At 39.0% G+C, this 24,693-nt stretch overlaps 1 protein-coding gene across 1 annotated transcript in view; it reads right to left on the reverse strand.

The window, feature by feature from the left end:
- CDH9 (cadherin 9) overlaps positions 1 to 24,693 on the reverse strand; it is a 125,606-nt gene that overhangs the window by 44,377 nt on the left and 56,536 nt on the right. The window contains exon 3 of the mRNA XM_030552226.1: positions 13,003 to 13,297. Within this exon, the coding sequence (XP_030408086.1) occupies positions 13,003 to 13,297 (295 nt within the window). The remainder of the gene's footprint in view (positions 1 to 13,002; positions 13,298 to 24,693) is intronic.

Raw genomic sequence — 24,693 nt, forward strand, 5'->3', positions numbered from 1 at the left:
GGTGTGAGTGAAAAGTGCTGATGTGTGGACTTCAAGCTGATCATACTTTTGTCCAGAAGTTAGAGTTCTATGTTTAACAAATACTCAAGTAAAAGGGAGGAAAATGGATACATCAAACAATTTCTGAGTATAAGTGTGATAAAAGCACTTTTAACATGAATGTAAAGATCTGAGCTAGTCAGCTACAGAAACACTTTCTCTTTTATAGGCAGAAATAATTGTAAATAAAATTGATCCAATAAGATAGCCACACAAATGGTATTACAATATATTATGTGGGGGAGAAAAAGAGAGAAACCACACATTTGTCATCAGTCATGGCTGGAAATTTGTACACTTGCTAGGATTGAATCTATCTTAGTATGTGAGGACCTCACAGTCTGCAATGTATTAATCCTCACAACACTGCTGTGAGTTAGGGAAGTTCTATCAGAAGCTGAGGCACAGAGAGGGTAAGTGACTTGCCCAAGTTTACAGAGGGCATCTGTAGCAAAGCAGGGACTTGAACTCTAGTCTCCCAAATTCTAAGCTAGTTCCCTGACCTTTGGAACAGATTACAAATGCCATTTAAATGTACTGGAAAGGAAGGTTACAAAGTTATATATTTTTCTCACATCCTTCTGGTTCCGTGGAATAAGTTATTAGGGGAAAGTTTTCATCATGGCAAAAGGTGATATAACTAAGTGCCTCTCACTAATATCAGCTGGGATGTGCTGATGAGCATCTAACTCCCTGGGCACTTCTTTGAAATCTGCCCTGTTTATGGGAATGACACCTGGTTATTAGTTACCATACTTCACCTCCTGTGTCCCCTCACCTGCTAAGCTGTTAGCTGTTAGCTAAGCCTACAGGTGGCTAAGAGATTCTGCGTTTCAGGTCTGAATGATTTGGATTAGTTAGAACCTGTGATTTGAATCTCAGGAGTGTTGGCTTGGCCCTTTATCTCTCTGAGGGATATAGAATGGGCACTGAGTGCACTGTGTTCTTTCAAATAAGACATTATAAAAACTAAGGTCCTGTACTTGTGTGCATATTAAAGTTCCCACATTATTTTGGGGAGATGAGGGCTTACTCCAATATTACTAGCCAAGTTCCATCCCCCCTCCTCTGCTGCACTAGTTTTCCATATGGTTGCTGTCCTTCTGCATCAGAGATGCTTAGAATCCAATGGTGAGTGAAATGATTCATGTTTATATAAAATTAGTAAAGTTCTACAAGAAGAAAGGTGCCACAGGAATGAAATATATTATTTTAATATTATATATGTGTTATATGTTGGTGTATGTGTATATATATATTTGTAACAAGTAGAGCTATGCAATAATATTCATACCCCCAAAGAAACTGGTAAAATTATTTCTAGTACTCTTTGGTACCAGAGAGAAAAAAAAAATACCTGAGTCATTTTTGGTCAATTTCACCCTTAAGGAAAATCAGTTTTCAGACAGAAAATAGGCAATTGTCATTTTTTTTCACTTTCTAAAGCTCCTATCTGTATGTCTATCAAGTAGAGGTCAGATTTGAACATACTGTAACTTATTCTGCCACTTGGTCTCAATCCAAATCTTACACAGAGATCTTTACTAAAATGAAGGATCGCTGGCAGGAGAGGGAATGTCTCTTGCATAATGCTGGTAAAGGTTAATCAGAAAAAATAGCAAATATATTAAATAAATATCAAAGATATACATAAAAATAAAAGAAAATAGATAGAAATTAATCACTTTCAGCTAAATGCTCCAGTTTCCTTTTGGGAATGTAATTACTAGTTTTAGGGATAAGTACAAGAAAGGGGTGAAGAAGCATTTATTGTTTAAGGGCTTGTCTTCACCACGGAGAGATGAACGCTGCTGCAATAGATGCAGCAGATATCGATTTAGCGGGTCTACTTAAGACCAGTAAATCAACAGTAAAGCGCTCTCTGGTCAACCCTGGTACTCCAACTCTCTGACAAGAGTAAAGGAAGTTAACCGGAGAGCGTCTCCTGTCAATGGAGTGCAGTGAAGACACTGGGGTAAGTCAATCTAAGCTATGTTGAGTCCAGCTACATTATTCACATAGTCGGAGTAGCGTAATTTAGGTCAATTTACTAATGTAGTGAAGAGAAGCCCTAAGTCTCTACCCCCAAAACCTGCAAAAGTTCCTGTATGTGAAAAATGCATAGTCAATGCTCGACCAATCTGATCTTCTCTGGCTTCCCAAGCTATCTATATATGTCCAGACAGTTATGTGATTTGTCTGTGAATGTAAGTGTTTTGTAATTTGAGAGCCATGACCTCAGGCCCTTCCATGCGTCAATAGTTCCTTGGGATGCGATAATTTGGGAATTGTAAATCTACCTTCTTGTGGATTTACCCATGTGTTGCATGATCTGTCTCCTAATGTCCCCAAATTCTCCATTTTGATATCATTTAGCATGTCTAATTATTGTAGCTCAAAAGCCCTTTTAGTTTTTCAGTAGGAAAAAAAGATAGGCATAAGTGTACATAAAATCTGTACAAACAATTAAGACCTTGTCCGTACAATCAAATCCATGCAGAAGGATCTTTGCGCCTGCACAAAATCCCACTAAATTTAATGGAAAAGAGTCTGTCTGCACAGAACCTACAGGATCAAAGCCCAAGGCTATAAACTCCTTATGGCAGAGACATGTCATTTTGTCAGTAAAGTGCTATTCACATTGCATATGTCACTGTATAAATTATTTAAAATAATTATAATTCAGGAAGAAATAAGCATAATTTGAGAATATAAATGGGACTAAAGAAGTGAATAACAAAGCTTCAGTGGATTTTTCCCAGTAAAATGAAAAAAAAAACCCATAACCTGAAAAATGGAGATTTCCCCAACTAAAAACATTCTTCATCAAATTTAGTACATAATATTAGCAATGAGTCCCATATAAATTACTGATGAACATGAAGTATTAAGTTATTGTGTAGAAAGAGTTACTCCTAGAACTGTATCAATACCAAAAAGTACTCAGAGCCCTGGAAAAAAAAAAACACTTTTACTTGTTTTGCACATTTATGAAAATGGTGATATTTTGCTTTCTTACCTTGATATTTTTTAAAAAATATTGAGCACAGAACTGTCATTTTCCTTTCTGTGAAAATGTTAAAATTTCTCTCTAAGAAAGATTTATATTCAATACTAAAGATTCCTTAATTTAAAAAAAAACAGAAACAATTTAAATATAAATATATTATATACACATAATTGAGAAAACCAGATTTTGACACTATATAGTGGATTTGAAACTCATTTAAAGTTGCAAATACAAACTGAAACCTAATTCTTACAAAATGGGTCATAGTACTGTACAAAATATTCTATCGATGGTATCTGTACTGTGCAGTGTGAGTGTTTGGAGTGCAAAAGTTATCTCTTACCACAGAATGTGGTAATTTTTTCATATCACTGTATGAAAAAATCATTGTTTGTCGGCTCTCTGGTTGCTTTTTTTTTCATGCTAACTCAAAGCTAAGCACACTTTATTTTCCCCTTTAACCAGAGCATATTTTGTCAGCTAACACTCCCAGATTCTTAATCTAATAGAAATGAGTTTTGTAGAGCATAATAAGGCCATGAGGCTCATCCTTATTCTTTGCCCTCTTGCAGCTGAGACTGGGGAAAATTGTTCCATATAGCATAAAAATATAAGTATTCCTTGATGGAATTTCAAAGATGAGATGCATTCCTATGCTAAATTTTACACAAATCCTTAAATTCATTCTTATTGACTATTAAGCAAACTTAGAAATAGAAAACATGAGGTTTATCATATGCAAAGTCTGTTGTCACTGTAGCTTTTCCTATAAGAGTTTCAGATGTGAAATAACCAGTGTCCCCTGAGTTATTGGTAGCTATGATGACACAATGCAGAAGAAAGCTGATGAGAATACTCTGACGCAAACATTTCAGTGTAGTCTCATTGAAAGCCATTAGGATGTATGGTACTTAGGCTTTGTCTACACTGGCAAGTGAAAGACAAATCTTTTGTCATTCAGAGATGTTAAAAAACCACCCCCCTGAAAGACAAAATGTTTGCCTACAAAAAGCACCAGTGTAAACAGTGCTTTGTCCACAGGAACGCTCTCCTACCAACAAAGCTAACACCTCTTGTTGGGGATAGAATTTTTTGTTGCAGCAGGGTTCTCTCCTGCCAACAAACAGGAGCTACGCTGTGTCGCTAAAAGCTTTGTAGTGTTGACATAAAGTCTGTCTTTCCAAGGAGGTTATGAAGTGGTGAACAGTGATAATACTATTTTTGAAACCATCATCCCTCCTGTTTATCTGAGTGTGGGTGTGGCTACATGCATGTAAAAAGAGAGAGAGAGCACACAGCCCTTAGTTGCATCTGTTCAATCTGACTGAAACAAGGAGTTGACAAATAAATGAATGTGGTTTGACTTTATATTACACCTATTCTTACTATGAAAATGAAGTCAATTTGAAGATTAAAAAATATATTGTAAAGGATGTTTACCAACTGTATATTGGAGATTGGTGAGTGAGGGAAGTCTAGAAAACCTTTCCTGCTGACATTAAGAGGGCAGGTAGAGAAGTGTGTAATATTGACCTAGTTCAAGACAGATTTGTTTCCAACCAATTCTACTACTAACTCTTCTTTTCACAACTTCCTTCAAATTTAACACTTTCTTTTAAAACTTCAGAAAAGTCACTTTCATGCTGGCCTTTCCTTTAATAAACAAAACTTTTATTTGTGATGGTGAAAGGTAAGGAGATAGTAGACTAGATATAAATATATACACCAGTATAACATACATTTTACCTTTTCCTTTATAGATTGTTCCTGAAAAGCCTCAGTTGAAATGATGTTGCTGAGTTTATTTTCAGTTTATCAGTGTATATTTAATAACAGGGCCGGTGCAAGGATGTTTTGCGCCCTAGGCGAAACTTCCACCATGCGCCCTCCCTCCCCACTCCGTGCCCTCGCCCTGATCCCTCTCCCATGGCAGCTCCCCCCCCGAGGCACCCCCACACACCCCAGCCCACCCCTGCTCTGCCTCCTCCCCGAACACGCCGTCACTACTTCACTTCTTCCGCTTCCCAGGCTTGCGGCACCTAAGCAGGGCAGGGGTGAGCTGGGCTGGGAGTTCCCCTGCACGATGGTCCCCCCCTTACTTGCTGCAGGTGGCCCTCCTTGTGCTCCCCTGCCCCATCTCCCTCCGCCTAAATGCTGGTGGCGACCAGGGAGGCTGAAAATCTGGCCGCTGCGGTTGCTGCCGAAGAAAATAGCGCCTCCCCAAATCCTAGTGCCCTAGGCGACCGCCTAGGTTGCCTAAATGGTTGCACAGCCCTGTTTAATAAACCCTTTGATTATTCAGGTTGGAAGGTACTACAGGTTTTTTTAAACATTTGGGTGCTTCACATGATACTTTTCTTGTAATATTTCCACTTTCCAATGTAGTGCAAAGAATAACCACCTCCTTCTATGTAGGAGCTGAATACTTCATCCTAAAAAGGACAACATCAGTCCTTTGTGTCCTTTGGAATATAGGAATTGCCATACGAGATCAGGCAATTGTTCCTTCCAATCTGGTGTACTATCTCTGACTGCAGCCAGTAGTCAGTGGTTCAGAGCACGGTGCAAAAATCCCCATAATGGACAACTTCCTTAGGGGAAGTTTCTTTTCAGCACCTATAAGCCACTGGTGCTCAGTGGATTCCACAGTTTAATTTCTAGTCTGTTCAAATAAATATATATTCATCTTATCCTTTACATTTCTTCCTTTCAATGTATGTTTCCCTTTGCTTTTGCATTATGAGAAAGGTTAAATAGCATCACTCAATTTATCTGCTCTAAGTCATTCATTATTTCATATCCATTCAGCATCTACTATATAAACTGAACAGCCCTAGTGTGAAGTCCTGTCCCCATTGGAGATACAATCTTTTCAGTTTCTCTACATGTAGAATTATCTCCAAGCCTCTGATCATTTTCATCACCCATCGCTGAATTCTTCTTTCTGCAGTAGTCTCTACTGAGACTGGCTGATCAGAATAGAATATTGAAGGGATGAAATCATGGCCCTATTGAAATCAATGGAAAAACTCCCTTTGACTTCCTTGGGACCAAAAATTAATCCTCATTGTTTTGACAACCGTTGATTTATAGTGTGATTATGATACATTTTTCAGAGCTTCAGTTTTCATTTTCTGTCCCATTACTTAGGTATCCAAGCATTTTATTTAGATTTGCCTTTACCAAAATTGGCTAGCTTGTCCCTATTGCATCATATTAGACTAGGTGTTTTATAACTCTTTTAAATTCTTATTTGAACTTATTTACATATTACTGAAGGAAGTACTGAAGGAAGACTCACTGGTCTGTAATTCCTATATTTCATCCTAATATTATTTAAAAATATAGTTACAACACTCCAGTCCTTCAGTATAGAAGTTGATTTCAATGAGAAATTGCTCTTTGTTTTTGACTAACTTACTCATTTATAAAATGTACCTCTTTGAAGATCTCATCTTGTTCTTTCTCCATATCAGCTATATTTCCTATCCTCCTCTTTACTATCTGATGCAGAGTTACCTTAGTAATATTGGCATCCCTAACTGATCTCTGTCTGACTTGAGTGTTCCTTGATAGTTGGTGTTTTCTCCCCACTTCCTAGTTTACACAACTATTTTCCATCAAAACTTTAGCATTATCTCTGCCACAAAGTTCCCAGATCAGTGCCTGATAAATTCAAACATCATCTTCTGACCAACACACTGTGACTTTGAATTTGGCTGTATACTTGGAACCAGACACATTTCAAAGAAATCTACAGCAGAGCCCCTGGACTTCAGCCTACTTTCTGATCTAAATTTAGCTTTCAAGATTTCTCTTTTACACTTCTCTAATTCACTGACACCCAGGATGTACCTACCACAGCTAGTTGAGATATTGAATGTGAGAAATAAATTAACTCAAATGTATATGGATAATAAAATAGTGTTTTGATGTGAATATGACAAATGTTATTTCAAGAAAAAAATGGATTGGTCTGCATTGAGAGATAAAAAGGAAAGAATATAGGTAACCAGTAAATCCTAGACATTGAATTGCAAAGAGGTCATTCCTACTTAATGGCATTTCCATAATGCACTGGTTACTCAGTTCAGCTCACATGCAATATAGACCCTAGCCATATAGGTGGGATCTGTGCCATTTCTAGTTGCACAGTCGGTTTTCATGTATTTATGTATTAACATACCTTCTATATTTTGGCTATGCTTTCTTTCATTATCCCTTGTTTGTTTGTTTTTTCTTATGCCTTTTCTGTCTCTGAGCTATTAATTGGCTTAAATTTATGTAACTTGATTTAACTAGATAGGAACATAGGACTAGGAGGGACTTCTAGGGTCCTCAAATCAGTCTCCTGCCATCTCAGACAGCCTCATCATATAATTCCATTCATAAATTTATTAAGCTCCATCTTAAAACAAGCAAAGAATCCTGTGACACTTTATAGACTAACAGACGTTTTGGAGCATGAGCTTTCGTGGGTGAATACCAACTTCGTCAGATGTATGTAGTGGAAATTTCCAGGGGCAGGTATATATATATATGCAGGCAAGCTAGAGATAATGAGGTAGTTCAATCAGGGAGGATGAGGCCCTGTTCTAGCAGTTGAGGTGTGAAAACCAAGGGAGGAGAAACTGGTTTTGTAATTGGCAAGCCATTCACAGTCTTTGTTTAATCCTGAGCTGATGGTGTCAAATATGCAGATGAACTGAAGCTCAGCAGTTTCTCTTTGAAGTCTGGTCCTGAAGTTTTTTTGCTGCACGATGGCCACCTTAAGGTCTGCTATAGTGTGGCCAGGGAGGTTGAAGTGTTCTCCTACAGGTTTTTGTATATTGCCATTTCTAATAATGCCATTTCTAATAAACAGATGGACATCATACCAAATGGACTAAAGGTAAAAAATCCACTGCTATCTACATACTACACAGACCACAGTGAGAGATTATGCCATACTCTATCAAAAAAACTAAGGAACCACCTGATCAGCATCCTATACAGCAAACAGAAAAACTTAAAAAAAGAGCTCTCCAACCTGGAGACTCTCATCAATAACCAAACTTCCATACAAACGGACTTCACTAAAATAAGACAGGAGATCTACATTACTCACTTCACCTCTCTACAAAGGAAAAAAGACTATAAGCTGTCTAAACTCCTACCTGTCTCATGGGGCCACAACCTTGGTACCCTCAACCCACCCAGCAATATCGTCAATCTATCCAACTACACACTCAGCCCAGAAGAAAAGTCTGTCCTATCTCGGGGACTCTCTTTCTGCCCTGCCACCCCCACCAACATGATATAGTTCTGTGGCGATCTGGAAGCCTACTTTCGCCATCTCCGACTCAAAGAATACTTTCAGGACAACACTGAACAGCACACTGATACACAGGTACCCTCTCACCAACAGCACAAGAAGAAAAACTCCACCCTCCTCCTGAGGGTCGAAATGACAGTCTGGACCTCTACAATGAATGCTTCCACCGACGTGCACAGGCAGAAATTGTGGAAAAACAACATCGCTTGCCTCATAACCTAAGTCGTGCAGAACGCAATGCCATCCACAGCCTCAGAAACCACCCAGACATTATCATCAAAGAGGCTGATAAAGGAGGTGCTGTTGTCATCATGAACAGGTCTGACTACCAAAAGAAGGCTGCCAGACAACTCTCCAACACCAAATTCTACAGGCCACTTCCCTCAGATCCCACCGAGGAATACACTAAGAAACTGCAACATCTACTCAGGACACTCCCTACGCTAACACCGGAACAAATCAACATACCCTTAGAGCCCCGACCAGGGTTATTCTATCTACTACCCAAGATCCACAAACCCGGAAATCCTGGATGCCCCATCATCTCGGGCATTGGCACTCTCACTGAAGGACTGTCTGGATATGTGGACTCTCTACTCAGACCCTATGCCACCAGCACTCCCAGCTATCTCCATGACACCACTGATTTCCTGAGGAAACTACAAAGCATTGGTGACCTTCCAGAAAACACCATCCTAGCCACCATGGATGTAGAGGCTCTCTACACGAACATCCCCCACACAGATGGAATACAACCTGTCAGGAACAGTATCCCTGATGATGCCACAGCACAACTGGCTGCTGAGCTCTGTGTCTTTATCTTCACACACAATTATTTCAAATTTGATGACAATATATATCTCCAGATCAGTGGCACCGCTATGGGCACTCGCATGGCCCCACAATATGCCAATATTTTTATGGCCGACCTGGACCAACGCTTCCTCAGCTCGCGTCCACTCACGCCCCTTCTCTACCTACGCTACATTGAAGACATCTTCACCATCTGGACCCATGGTAAGGAGTCTCTGGAAAAATTCCACCACGATTTCAACAGCTTCCACCCCACCATCAATCTCAGCCTGGACCAGTCTACACAGGAGGCCAATTCCTAGACACCACGGTGCAAATAAGTGATGGTCACATTACCACCACCCTATACCAAAAACCTACAGACCGCTATGCCTACCTTCATGTCTCCAGCTTCCATCCCGGGCACATCACACGATCCATTGTCTACAGCCAAGCACTGAGGTACAACCGCATCTGCTCTAACCCCTCAGGCAGAGACCAATACCTACAAAATCTCCACCAAGCATTCTCAAAACTACAATACCCGCACGAGGAAATAAGGAAACAGATCAACAGAGCCAGACGTGTACCCAGAAGCCTCCTATTGCAAGACAAACCCAAGAAAGAAACCAACAGGACTCCACTGGCCATCACATACAGTCCCAGCTAAAACCTCTCCAACGCATCATCAGGGATCTACAACCCATCCTGGACAATGATCCCACACTTTCACAGGCCTTGGGTGGCAGGCCAGTCCTTGCCCACAGGCAACCTGCCAACCTGAAACATATTCTCACCAGCAACTGCACACTGCACCATAGTAACTCCAGCTCAGGAACCAAGCCATGCAACAAACCTCGATGCCAACCCTGCCCACATATCTACACCAGCGACACCATCACAGGACCTAACCAGATCAGCCACACCATCACTGGTTCATTCACCTGCACATCCACCAATGTAATATACGCCATCATATGCCAGCAATGCCCCTCTGCTATGTACATCGGCCAAACTGGACAGTCTCTATAGAAAAGGATAAATGGACACAAATCAGATATTAGGAATGGCAATATACAAAAACCTGTAGGAGAACACTTCAACCTCCCTGGCCACACTATAGCAGACCTTAAGGTGGCCATCCTGCAGCAAAAAAACTTCAGGACCAGACTTCAAAGAGAAACTGCTGAGCTTCAGCTCATCTGCAAATTTGACACCATCAGCTCAGGATTAAACAAAGGCTGTGAATGGCTTGCCAATTACAAAACCAGTTTCTCCTCCCTTGGTTTTCACACCTCAACTGCTAGAACAGGGCCTCATCCTCCCTGATTGAACTACCTCATTATCTCTAGCTTGCCTGCATATATATATACTTGCCCCTGGAAATTTCCACTACATGCATCTGATGAAGTTGGTATTCACCCACGAAAGCTCATGCTCCAAAACGTCTGTTAGTCTATAAGGTGCCAGAGGATTCTTTGCTGCTTTTACAGATCCAGACTAACACGGCTACCCCTCTGATATCTTAAAACAAGTTATGCTGTTTGACCCCACTACAGCTACCGGGAGGCTGTTCCAGAATCTCACTCCTCTGATGGTTAGAACCTTCTAATTTCCAGCCTAAATGTATTCATGGACTGTTTATACTCATTTGTTCTTATGCCATTTTAGTCCTTTAGCTTAAATAGTTCCTTTCCCTCCCCGGTGCTTACCCCCATGACGTTCTTTATGGAAAGCAAACATCATCCCTTTCAGCCTTGTTTTTGGTAAGCTAAACAACCCAAGTTCTTTCAAAAGATCCATGACTTTCACACCTAATATGCTATTCACTGAATGGTTTTCATGATCACCACATTGCCTGCTGACAGTATTTTGAATGATCAAATTCCATACCATCACAGCCTGTCTAAATCTCACAAGTGTACTCCAGTCTCCTGGAAAACATATCCCATCTAAGGAAGTTTATCCATTCAACCCACACAGGTCCCTTCTCAATCTGCCATCTGCTTTCTGAGCAAGAGGAATAGAGAAAACTGTTCTAAGTTGTGCCTTGTGTAGGGTGTTTCTGTTCAGTGTCTTCAGAATCTGGCCTCTGTCTGTACATCCCATCAATCAGCTCTGGCCTCAAGATGCCATACAGTAGTGGGGCTCTAAGGGCCAGGGTCTGCTTACACTAGTCATACACGTATGTCATTCGGACACAAGTCAAGTGGTCAGGCATTCTGCACAATAAACTGTTTATCTGTTTTCAACTGATTTTACTTCTGTCTACAAACAACTAATTAAGCAACCTACTACCCTTACTGCCAAACTCCCCTGTGCTCGTTCTGTCAGAGCCATTCTCTGAGCTCTAGCTACTGTAGCCATATAAATTTATATTACCATCACCACCATAGTCTCTGGACATTTCACAGGCAGCAGCCTCCACTGCCAAGAAACTGGATCCAATTCTGTTCTCTAACATTCCCTCCTGACTCTAATGGGGCTGTATTGATGTACATGAGATCAGAACTGGGCATTTCGTTTTTGATGCCGAACTATTCCAGTGCAGCTCTTTCTTTAGAAATAAACTTTAAGTGAAAAACTATAGATACATTCTCAAAAGCTTTTTCTTTACAGACTTTTATTAAAATAAACTTCACCTCATAATTTTAAATAATTATTTTTAATCCCTATTTTCCATATCTCTTTAAGAGAACCATTATTTGTGTTCTTTATAGCTCATAAACTAATGCAGGAATTTGCCTTTCATGTCAACAAAATGAAGTTTGGTGTAATGTTTTCATACTTGTGCTACTGCTGCCAAGGACAATGATGAGTTTCTTGAAGTTATTTTGAGAACATATGTATCTGTCAGAAATGCATATTGGTACTTTATTGTCACACTCACCGATGCCATTTTGCAGAACTGATACAGCAGATCATAACATTAAATCACAGTGATTAAGCAACAGACAAATCCACAACAACCAGTTGCCCCACTTCGCATGTGTGCTTTATATCCACTTGTCTCTGTTGGAGAGACCATCTCTTTGAGAAACAATTAGACTCTTAGGTAATTATGACAGCTTCTGATGAATGCTTATAGTGGCATGCTGGTCGATAATAGCTAAAGCACAGAGAATTATTTTCCTTTGAGAACATATTCCTCATCCTACTACCTACAAGCACTTCATGTTTAGCTTTTCAATGCTGCCATTGTGAATAGCTGTAAAACATTTATTGCATTTAGAAAAATCTCCTTAGACTGAAATGGTCATTCTTTCCTTTCTCCCTCCCGCCTCCTATATGTTTTATATCTCGACACAGAGAGCCAGGTAGAATGTTTTTGTGGGGGTGGGAATGAGCAAAATGAGGTTGAGATATTAATAAGAACATATTTTGATACATAAATGATTTCTTTACTTATATATTTACAGATTGTTATGTGTAAAGATGCAGAAATGTCCAATTGATTTGAATGCTAATATTCCTATACAAACACCGGTTGGACATGTTACAGAAGTGGTATTTTGAAGTGTTGCAAAAGTAGCTGGTAGTAGCTGATAAGACCATTGTGTATAAATTCCCATTTGGCTGTGACGAGTTTAAAACAGCCATACAGAAGCCGGTGGTGTGGAAAAAGGCATAAAAAGTGGATGAAAATGAAACAAATAAGCAAAACCAGGTTTTTGATCAGTAGTGGTATGTTCCTGGCCACAGGCGTTATTGAATGGATAGTCACAGAAGCTTGTACTATTATTTAAATATAAATAATAATCTCTCAGCTCTCCTCAGGAGGAGTGACTTTTGTTCTTGAATCCCCAAAAGCCCTTTTATAGTTTATATAAGGATAAGTTATACCTACCTACTCCAGACATTTCAGGAACACTGGCAGTGTACATGTCCTTTGTAAATTTTGGTTCATTGTCATTGATATCATGGATTTTAATGATAAATTCAGATTCCGGCTCCACTTGTCTTCCAGTCTTTCTGTCTACAGCCTTGGCACGTAGCACATACAGGGACTTTTCTTCTCGGTCCAATTTCTTTGCAGCATGAATATCTCCTGTATTTTCATCTATAATGAACAGACTGCCAGCCCCATCTCCTGTTAATATGTATTTTAAATTTCCATCTCCTTTATCTTGGTCAGTGTGTAGCTTCAGGGAGGTAGAAAAGAAGAATTCTATAAATATATGTATTGTTATTACAGACCAAATCATTCAGCATATATGAATAAGTCTGTACAAATCTTGACTGTAATTGGGGTCAGCAGTGGTTATCTTCTGTCTCACTGTTGGAAAAATTACAAATTTGAGACTCAGTCACACATAAAATATCTCTAAACAAATTCATAAGGACACAAGGGGATGTAGAAGATAATACAGTAACATTTATAATAACCCAATGATAATAAAAATGACCTGTCTTTTAACAGTCTGTCCAGAAACCCAGAGAAGTCTCCTTATTGAAGATAAGAGACATCTAAAAATCTCAAGTCCTTTTTGTAAGATAAAATAAGTATTTATGTGTAGAATAGAACCAATTGCTTTATACCAGTGATGAACAGATCGGCTTTAAGGATTAGAGCTTTCTGAAATTCCCAGAAGCACATGTAACAGTTCTAAGTGAAGAACCTTACAGTTCTATTCCAATTTTTTCTTGAGGTTAATCTATCTCAGTTAATTATTTACTCCCTTCCCACGCCCCCTCGTCCCCTCTGTATACAAGAAACAATTTTCAAGAACACTAGGGGGTAAACTTTCAGAGCATTACATGGAGTTTAGCAGCTCTCTTCCTGTTAAAATTAAAGGGATGCCACATGGCTAATTTTTTTATTTTTATTCTTCTCATCCTCGTAATACATGGAAATACTTTTCATTTTTAAGGACATCTGTGATGTGTAATCAGCACAGTTTTCATCATCAAGAAATCCCAACTATGTTCCATCCTATTGGCATCTGACCAGGATTTGATAACTTGATGTGCCACAATATTATTTTGGTTAGACAAAGCCACATTAAAAGAAAGATTCCTTCTGTCCATTTTTAAACAGGCACTCATCAACCTAAAAAAAACACTATGTTATAAGTAGGTGTTCTTCAGGTAGATGTTCTTCAAGATCTAGTTCCAGAAAATTTCCTCAATACTATTTATTTTTCTGCTGATATGTTCATACTACCACTCTTGCTCTAACAGTTCCTGTCTCTGCATCTTGTGCTGTTACATCTTCTTAATACTCTGACTGGCTGGGTTCTTGCCAAAATGAGGAATAAAATGCTAAAAGATGGAGTTATTGATATAAAGGGTCACTGTACTGAATTCTGCATTATGTACCTATTTTTTCCCCTCTTCCAAGGGCCCAAACCTGTTCATGTTACTCATACTATCAGTGTTTACTGTAGGGCAGCTGGATGAAATAGTTATGGTGTGAGGACAATGCTAATGCCACCTGTATCTGACCTATACTATACTTCAAACCATTGGTTGCACTACTGTAGTTAATGGCTACTAACATTCCTAAGGTTTACATGGGATAGAGTGAAATCTTCACCCAACTACAATCAATGGAAGTTTTACCACTGACATCCAGGGGGCCAGGATTACACCCATAGTGCCTGATCCTGCAATTACATCAAGGGAAGTACGATTCGGTCTGTATAATGGAACATCTTACATGAGCAAATGAAGCAGGATATGAGCTATAGTATAAATGTAGCATTGGCTCAACAGTGAAACCTATATATATACACAACATACAGTATCTCAAAATACTCATGTGGTATTTGGATTTGTGCCTTTGCGCACACACATGCACACGCAAGGCCCAAATGCTGTTCTGGTATTTTGGTATCCACTGCATGTGGAGTATAAAGAAATGCAATGCATAAAGATAATTTTAAAAAACTGGTCATGATGACTTTTATTTCAAGAATGAAATGGATTTATCTGAATACCTAGGTTAAAGTAAAGCAGGTTGGTGTTAAATAAATCAGAAACATTTATAACAAACAGGTCATCAAGTGCTATTTCCATGGGCACTGTCATCTTATTTTATCCATAATGTTGACTGCAGCTACATATGTGGAACTTGCACACTCAGTTTTCATGCATTAATAAATTAACATACTTGGCATATTTTGGATATAATTTCTGTCATTGTCCCTTGTTTCTTCTCTTTTTTGTATCTGTGCACTGTCCAAAGTATATAACTGCTGACGTAAATCCAGGTAACTTGTTTAGTGATTTTTTTCTGGTAGGTGTTTAATTGGATTTGTTTGGAATTCCGAGGCTATTGAATATGTGTACATTAGTTCAGACCTAATAGGACTACTTATCTGTTTGGGGCCTGATCTTGCATCTGACTGTATACAATATATGTTGGGCCTGATTCTAAAAGCATTCTGTATGTGGAGCTCCCCAGGGGTGAAAGTAAGTTAAAGGACTTACTGGTACACCGGAGTCCTAAGCAGGGGCATGGCCTCAACTGGAAGAGACGGGGCCTTTCAAGATTTAAAGGTCCTGGGTCTCCCGCTGTGGCTGGGAGCCCCAGGGCCTTTAAATCACCCCAGAGCTCCCAGCTGCAGAGGCAGCTGGAAGCCCCAGGTGTCAGGGGCAAATTAAAGGGCCTAGGGTTCCAGCCGCCACAGAGCTCTGGGTCCTTTAAATCACTTCAGGAGCCCAGGGCGGCAGTGCTCGGACAGGATTTAAAGGGCCCAGTGCTCCTGCCACTGCGGGAAGCCCTGGGCCCTTTATATCCCCGCTTGAACCAGGCTGCAGGAGCCCCAGGGCTCCAGCAGCAATTTAAAGGGCCAGAGGCTCCAGCTGCTGCGGGGCGTGCTGGGCCCTTTAAATCCCTGCCAGAACCTGCCTGATGGATCTCCAGCAGCCTGGCTTTGGTGGCACTTTAAAGGGCCCAGGGCTCCAGCAGGAGCACTGAGCCCTTTAAATCCCCACCCAGACCTGGCTGCAGGAGGCCTTGGGCTCTGATAGCGATTTAAAAGACCAGAGGCTCTGGCTGCTGGTCAGTGGGGCTTGGGCAGTGCTTTAAAGGGCCCAGAGCTCCCTGCAGGGGTTAGAGCTCCGGGCCCTTTAAATCCCCACCTGAGCACTGCCGGAGCTCTGGCAGTGATTTAACCGGCCCAGGGCTCTCCGCAGTGGCTGGAGCCCTGGGACCTTTAAATCACCGCCAGAGAAGCCAGTCCAGTCCAGCACGACATACCGGCTCTTGCCAGTATGTTGGACCGGACCAGCTTACTTTCACCTCTGGAGCTCCCACTGACTTCAAAAGGAGTTCTACCTGTGGAAAGCTTTCAAGTTAGAGATGAAATCTTGGCTCTATTAAAGTCAATGCAAGTTTTGCTGCTGAATTCAGTGGAGACAGTATTTCACCCTAGGCTTTCATTAAGCTTACGTACTTTGTGCCTTTCAAAATATTATTTTTCACTGTTTTTTTTTAGTTAAGGACAATTATTTTAATTACATCACTGATGAATCCTCAACATCCTTAGGGCCAAATTCAACCCTGACATAAGTGAATGCAATCCCACTGAAGTCAATAAAGTCACTGAAGTCATTTCAATCTTCTGTGCTGCCTAGCTGCATCTGGCACTTATATCACCATGTCAATGGAAGCTTTAATTCTTATTCAAAGATCTAAATAGTAAGATTTTCTACACAGTATATGCTCTTCATTTGCAGAGTCCTTTCAGTGTGGCTTAAGCATTTTTTATCTTTGTATGCTTTGCCATATAGCTCTGCTTTCAGTCACTTTTGAAATCATTCATATTAAAAAGAAGTTTATACTGTATCTTGCCTTGTAAATGTTTTAAGTCAAGCTAATAATAAAAACTCAAATTTAAAAAATGCTTTTCATTACAGTCCTTTTCAAACAGGAAGTGATATACAATCTTGATACTGAAAGATTGCTTCACCCACCTCCTGCACTGAATATCTGCAGCTGTTAAATTAGTGGACAATGATACTGTATAACAGCATATGAACTAGAAAATGCCCACTTTCATCTTCTTATCTTCTATGTTGTTCTCAACCCTGGGAATCCACTCCTTTTGCCTGGGCACCATCCAACTCCTTCTAAAGTCAATGGAAAGTCAGAGTTGGATTTGGCCCATTGTTCTCCATGTGACTTTCCTCTCCTCATTCACATCCCTTCTTGACATACATTTCTTACATGACTCTTTTCTTTGATGATCCACCAGTGGTAAATTAATTTTTAATTAAAAACAAAAAACAGACTAGAAGGGACAGTGCATAGAGCCCACTTGATGTTTTGACCATCAGTCTTTGTAGAAGGTATATTGCACTGCTTTGCCTGTATCTAATTGAGACTGTAAGGCCCCTGGAGAAGAGAATGTCTTCCTGTATGTTTGCATAAAGCTCAACGCATTGTTCACACTCAATAAATGCCAGTTTGCCAAATTGAAACTGATGGACACCTGCATGGATTCTGATCCACTCGTCCCCCTATTTAGTTTCTTGGCAGACCTTGTGGTGTGGAGGTTGGAAGCTGGTGGTTCCTGTTGCTTCCAGGGTCCTTATCTTCTCGGCTACCTGCCTGGCAGGAAACTGTGAAGTTGAAAAGTCTGGGAGCTCCAGTTACTAGGATCCTGAGGAGCCTGGAAACCCAGAGAACATGTGTCATTTTGGAAACATCAAAATGTTTCCGCTATGGGAAGGTTTTGGTGTTCCTAAAATAAAATATTATGGACTTACAGATCCACACAAAAAAAAAGTTTTTAGAGATTTGTACTAATTTGGAAAAACAAATTAAAAAAAAATGACTTTTTTTGTGGACCTGGAAGTCTCTTTCCCAGGCAGCTCTACAGATAAAACATCCCTGTGAGACTGCATGAGGGTATTTAAATAGAGAGAATGGAATTACTCAATTGCAGATTTTATTTATTTAATATTTCTCTTCTTGTAAAAAGTATCATGGAGTTTTTAATGGCCCGATGTCATCTGAATCTCTGCCTTATACCTTGCATAAAATACAGAACATCCAGTAACACTGGACTCTGCAACAGTATCACCACATCAGGGAGCAACAAAGTATTTTTTAGGGGTTTCCAATTCCACTCTTGAACTCTCCCTAGTAGATAAAATCTAAAGAGGGTCACAGCAGAAGGTAATATGCAGGCAAAATATTATTTTCTCAATCTTCAGATGCTCTGTATAGATCATTATTGTGAGAATGCTAGCCTACTGATAGAGAAGGAAGAAATTTAGATCGTTTGTATATACTTTGTATAAAAATCCATGGGCTCTTGGATGATTACATTACACCTCAACTGAGAACATTTTTGAGGAATGCTCATCACTGCTTTAGACTTTTCTTATGGAGCATAGGAACTTGATGCTAAAATTCAGAAACACAGTGAAATATTTCTAGGAAACAGTAAGATAGTTTTATATTCCATACAAAGCCCCAAAAGCAAAATAATTTTACCTGGTTGTACATTTTATTTTTTTATGTTTCTTATAGCTCTAATTATGAGCTGTTACGTTATTTTTATAGTAGTTCCATCATTTTCCAACAATATATTTTTCCATTTGAAAATGCCATTTTCTTGAAATATATATCTTTTGTGGGAATGTGTTAACTTCAGTGATTTTGTTTAGAAAAAAAATAATTTGAATAAGATGAAAATGTTCTATTTCAACCTTATCAGAATGGAATGTTTTGATTTTTCATTTCAAATGAGATTTTTTTAATCTTTTATTTAAATGTTGCATTTCAAATCAATCAAAATGTTTCATTTAGAATGAAACATTTTGATTTTACTGAAATAGAATGTTTTGATCTGAAACAAACACACACAATTTGAACAATATATTTTGCAGGATTTTTTGTTTGTTTTTGCTTGTTTTTGTTTTCATTATAATTGCAAATGAAAACAAATTTGGAAATGTCAGAATTTCCGACAGAATAGAAATTCCAGATTTCAACCAGCTCTGTTTATTTTATGATTCAGCTCTTAGAAATATCACATGAAGTATTTACAACAAACTAAACTTTTCAATAGTCAAAAACATTATTTAAGGAAAGATTAAATGAAATTAACTATTCCTTTGCACAAAACCCATTTTAAAACAACAACAACTGGAACATTGCAATTTTTTTTTCCTTTTTAAACTTAGTACAATGTTCATGAAAGTTTCAGCCATCCTGGATGGTAAAGTCCTCTATCTGTTCTTTTATCGCTTATAGAATTAACAGGGACTTTTAAAGTTTGCTCATGCTGCCTCTTCAATGTACTTTAACCTCTCCATAACAGTTAAGTATCCTTGACCTCTCGTCTGAAACTGGTCACAAAGCTGTCAATCAGTTTCAATAGTGATTTTGGTTTTAGAGACCACCTGCCCACTAGGAATTGTGTGGAGACAATCTGCGCATTTCATGTCGACTACCAGGCAGTATTTGATGTCCAGACATTACTGATTGTGAGCTATGTTTGAACTGGCAGCCAGTGATAAAAGGTTCCATATCCCATTGTCATTGCTCTGTCAGTAACACTATTGGAAGTATAATATGCAACACTATCACAACATAGTGCATCCTTGTTTTCTAGCAAATGTACAAATCTTTCTACTTGTATTAAAAACTGCAGGAAAATTCATTTGCCTATGATATAATGCATAGGAAACTTGCAGTATGATAGTTTTAGACATTCCATTGTGTTGTTTTTATTTAGCAGTTTTCTGGTTTCCTCGCTGAAATAAAATACTTACTTTGTAAAATGGAGCAGTGGCACCATTATCATCTAAATGCAAAATGTGCTGCATTATTTTTGTTAGAGTGGTTCCATACAGTACTGTACATCTTTATAGCCAACTGAATCGTTATAAATACAATTACACCAATGTCCTATCATTTAATTTTTACTAATCTACTATCATACTATTGCTTCTCTTCTACAAAAGTATTTAAATATTTAAAATTTGAAATCGAAAATACTTCTACAACATTTCAAGATTCAGTTACACTAAAGGAAGCCCACAGTGGGACACATACAAATATGATTTGAAATATGTATGTATTACAGACACAATATATTGTCAAGCTATTATTAAGATATTCATTTACTACTAAAACCAAATAATAATAATAAGAAGAAAATAATTAGCTCAGTCCTGCTCCCATTTATGTCAACAAGAATAGTGTTGACCTCAAGGCAAATGTCATTCCATATATACATATGTATAAATCAGAAACTTTTGCAAATTTGGGGGTGTGTGGGATGTTCATAAAAACCAAACAAAAAAAGGCCCCTAATACATACAAACTATATATCTCTATATATATATTATATTATATTTAAAGTAACTAACATTTCACAAAACATTCAGCTCTGCCATTTATCAGCAGTAGAAATTTCTCCCTGTAGGAATATATAGCTTTATTTACTTCTACATGCTCCTTTTTCACGAGCCAGTGTTTTTAGTAATTGAAAACACCATATTGACTAATAATTTAATTGCCAGGGGTCTAACTTTTAATATCATAAACTGTAGGTTTTAGAATCTCTGTGACTAACTTTAACTTTCAGTTCTGCAGGGAGCTTCAAAATACTTAAAAAGAAAACAGATAAGACAAATTGTAGAGTAGATAACATTCACTCCTGATACCAAATGTCTTTACCAATTTGTGAAATATGCAACACACTGTTTGAAATATGTCTGAATTTGAAATATATCCGAATGAAGACATAGCTCAGATAATGCACTTTAAGGATCCTGTTCTGTTTCTATTAATATTATTCTTACTCTTATACAAATATTTTTCTGCAGGTCTCCTACATGGCTACTTGGATGCATCCTCAGTGTCATTTCTCTTGCTGATTGTTAGACACAAAAACATTTGTGGTGGTGGGAATTATATGAGAGAATAATTGAGCAAGCTTTGAAAATATGGAAATGGAAATCCCCCCTGAAACTACACTCCGTTCCCACTGAAATGGGATAAGCATACACTTCAAATTATATTTTCTCTTCTATCTGGTTCTGCAACATGGGAAATTCATGTGCCATTCTAATATATAAAAAAGGTGTTGCTTCCAGAAAAAATCCATATGTAGCTGACTCTAGTCAGTAACATCTTACTAGGGATATTACTATTTCTAATATAAATTTGAGCAGAAAGATCTCAGCAGTTCGCCTCATATTAATGCCACATTCCCTCTCTAACAACTGCTAATTGCATTAGTTATGTGGCTTTTAAGAGTCTGGACACCAGCAATATTTATGGTTATGTATGCAATATTAGTATGCAAGAATTTAAAAAAATACTTGCCTTACAATGGGTGGATAGAAAGGGAGTTGACACTGTTGAAGGAGGAGAAGTAATCCTAGTGTGCTGTAGGCATGATATGGCAGAAGGAGAAGTCAGGGTGTAGAAAGTAGAAGAAAGCAATATGACTACAGAAGGTTGCTGTTGAAGAGGAAATAATTAGAGGAGAGCATGGAGGTATTCTGCCTGTTTTCCCCTTACTGAAATTTCACCCTCCATATTTTAGATGTATCTAAACTGTACAGTAAGGACCTGATTATCAGCTCATTTATGTCTGTGTAACTGAGGAGTAACTCATGGAGTTATGCTGGCTTAAAATCAATGCAAGTGATACGAGAACCAGGATCTAAGCTTCTACTAGACACAGACAAATTATATAGCTAGATGTACAAATACTTACCTGAATCCAAAATTGCCACACTTCACCTGAATCTGAACATGTCATCTGCAATTCATTTCTGTTCAACTCCTGTCATAGCTGAAAAGGGAAAGAAGGACCCAACCCATCCAAAGGAGCCACTTGTGGCTAAAGACATTGTCATGGACAAATAGAGAGAGAGAGAGAACCTTGATTTAGTCATGGGAGTTTAGAAGAGAGATCTGCTCTTCTGTGAAATGAGGTGAGAAGCAGAAATCTTGGTGCTGCTGAAGGAAAGAGAGAAGGGGGAGGAGGGTGCACAAAGAGAGCAGTAGACACATTCTGCACGGTGGCAGATATTGCAGTATACAACTAGTTTTGAAAGCTTTGCACTCTGCCTGCATGCAGTAATTATTTTAAAATACGCTATTCTTGCACTGTCTTCATCCCAAGCCCTAATTTTGGATCCTCCGGGCCCCATCTCATTTGCTTCCACCCATACAGTTCTTCCCCACTGCCAGACCCCAGGCTATTCCCACTCCATTCACACTCTGCCCCTATTTACTGTTAGATACTTTTTAGAAAGTATTATGGTGGCCTTCACCCTCTCCATGCTCCCAGGCTCTGTGGGATTTGCTGAACCCATACGGTTCTCTCATGAACCTGTTGATTTCTTTAGCAATGTTCACTGTGGAGCAGTGATGGGTGCAACTGAGAGAAGACTGTGCTGCCTTAGGGGGAAAGGAGGAGCCTATGAACCCCTCTGCTCAACTTTATGGTTGGGGAACATATGATCCCCTTCATCTCCCTAAGATACAATAGGAGGAAGCTGCTAAAGAGAGATTAAGAGGTTGAAAACCGCCATGATTCTCTTTCCAAAGATGATGAGTGGTGAGTCAGTCTGGGGAACTTTGTTGGCAGGGAGGGAAGGTACTTAGAGGATTCTGGGCTTAGGTTGGACTGGAGAAAGTACTGGATTAGATACAACTCCGAGTGGATGTGAAGGTGCTTTTGGGGATCGAGGGTGATATAAGAATAAGCTAGAAATAAAGTCAGTTTACTACATGTTCAAAAATGCATTTTTGTTAATATGGGCAGATGTCAAGTATCAGAGGGGTAGCCGTGTTAGTCTGGATCTGTAAAAGCAGCAAAGAATCCTGTGGCACCTTATAGACTAACAGATGTTTTGGAGCATGAGCTTTCATGGGTGAATACCCACTTCATTGGATGCGTGCCACAGGATTCTTTGTTGCATGGTCAGATGGTTTATCACCTTTTCCTCTCTTTATATTGTTAGTACTGTGAACTGGTTGTCTGTGTGATCCTACACTTCCTGGATGCTCCTTTTTGTGTTTCAGCAATGGTTACAGCTCATCTACCTTTACTACTTGCTTCTCAATGTATAACAATAATGCTTGAGGCTTCTCTATGAAAAAAAAATGTCTTGTAATAGAAAGCTACAACTTTTCCACAGTTTTTATTTATTGTACAAAATTATTGAGAGAACTATAACCCTTCTGTAGTGCTCTACAGGAGTGTTATGAGATCCTTTCAATAGGGCATCACTCCTTATTTAATTCCTTAGTTTTGTAGAGTAATTGCAATGGAGCCTTATTACTTTCACCTCTGTTACGTTCCACTGTATTTTACCATAAAATCTGGTTTGCTGTATGATTTTACCCTTATTTGCCCAATGCGGAGGATAAGATTTTGTGTGTTCTGACATATAGTTTAACATAAGGGCTGGCTTGGATGGTCTTTTTATGAATTCTGGCAGTTCTCGGTGTGTTTTATTGTGTGCTCTGATAAGATCATTTGTGAAAAGGAGCTTGGGATTTGCATGCAGTTTATTTTATTCTCTTCCTGGTCAAGGAAGCAAAGCAATAAATAATTGAAGCATAAAAGGAGATTATTATGTTGGGTTGAATCTATCACGTCAGTAGGGGAAACTTGGAAACTGAAAAATATACTGTGAAAAATGAAGCTAAAGCCCAAACCAACAATGGATTTAGTTTTGTCTTTTCATACAAAGTATGCCAGTAATTTAGGTATTGCTGAACCCTCAACTCAGTCATCTCAGCGCATCTCTGCTCATTTATACTTCATGTACAATTTATGTATTTGAAAGAGGCCAGGCAATTCAGATGAAAAACTATTTCTTTCCTCCCAAAAACGCATTGTATTCAGCCTCCTAGCTCCCGGTACATTTAAAGTTCAGTCCATAAATCAAATTTTTAGCATACAAACTTTTCTGAATTGCTTTGGAGGATGTTTTAGGCTTGGTCTACACTGAACAATTATATTGGCACAGCTATGTCAGTCAGGAGTATGAAAAACACACTCCTGACCAGTGTAATGTCATGAAGTCAGTAGGCTCCAGGTCTGGTTGCCTAGAAAAACAATGAACTCAGGTGGCCCCAATAAATCCTCCTTGATTTGACAGAAGGGCCAAAAAAAAATCACCATTTAAGCATTGTAGCAACAGTAGCATAGTAGCAACTTAATTCATTCTATGACCATAACTGTGTCAGACCTGCTTCCTGACCAGCTCTTGCTCCAACCCTTGTCTGCTGTGCTCTAGCCATCCTCCCTACCTTCCTCAGAACTTCTGACTCCTACCACTGGCTTCTCTCCTGACCGTGCCTCTGGTTCTGCCCTCTTATTTTGCTCTGCTGCTAGGTCAGTCTCTTGTTCTAATCACTAGGTCACACCACCTGCATTTCTCTGTGTGATATGTAACTATGTCAACATAACTCACAGTGTAGATGTATGCTGTTAACATAAGAGGGTTTCCTTTCACATAGTTAATTTCATTCAAGGATGTGGTGTTCCTACACAGAAAGAGAGAGAGAAAAAAAATAACCTTCTGCATCGCATGGCTAAGCTGGTAT

The sequence above is a fragment of the Gopherus evgoodei genome, chromosome 2 (genome assembly GCF_007399415.2).
Source record: "Gopherus evgoodei ecotype Sinaloan lineage chromosome 2, rGopEvg1_v1.p, whole genome shotgun sequence".
Taxonomy (NCBI): domain Eukaryota; kingdom Metazoa; phylum Chordata; order Testudines; family Testudinidae; genus Gopherus; species Gopherus evgoodei.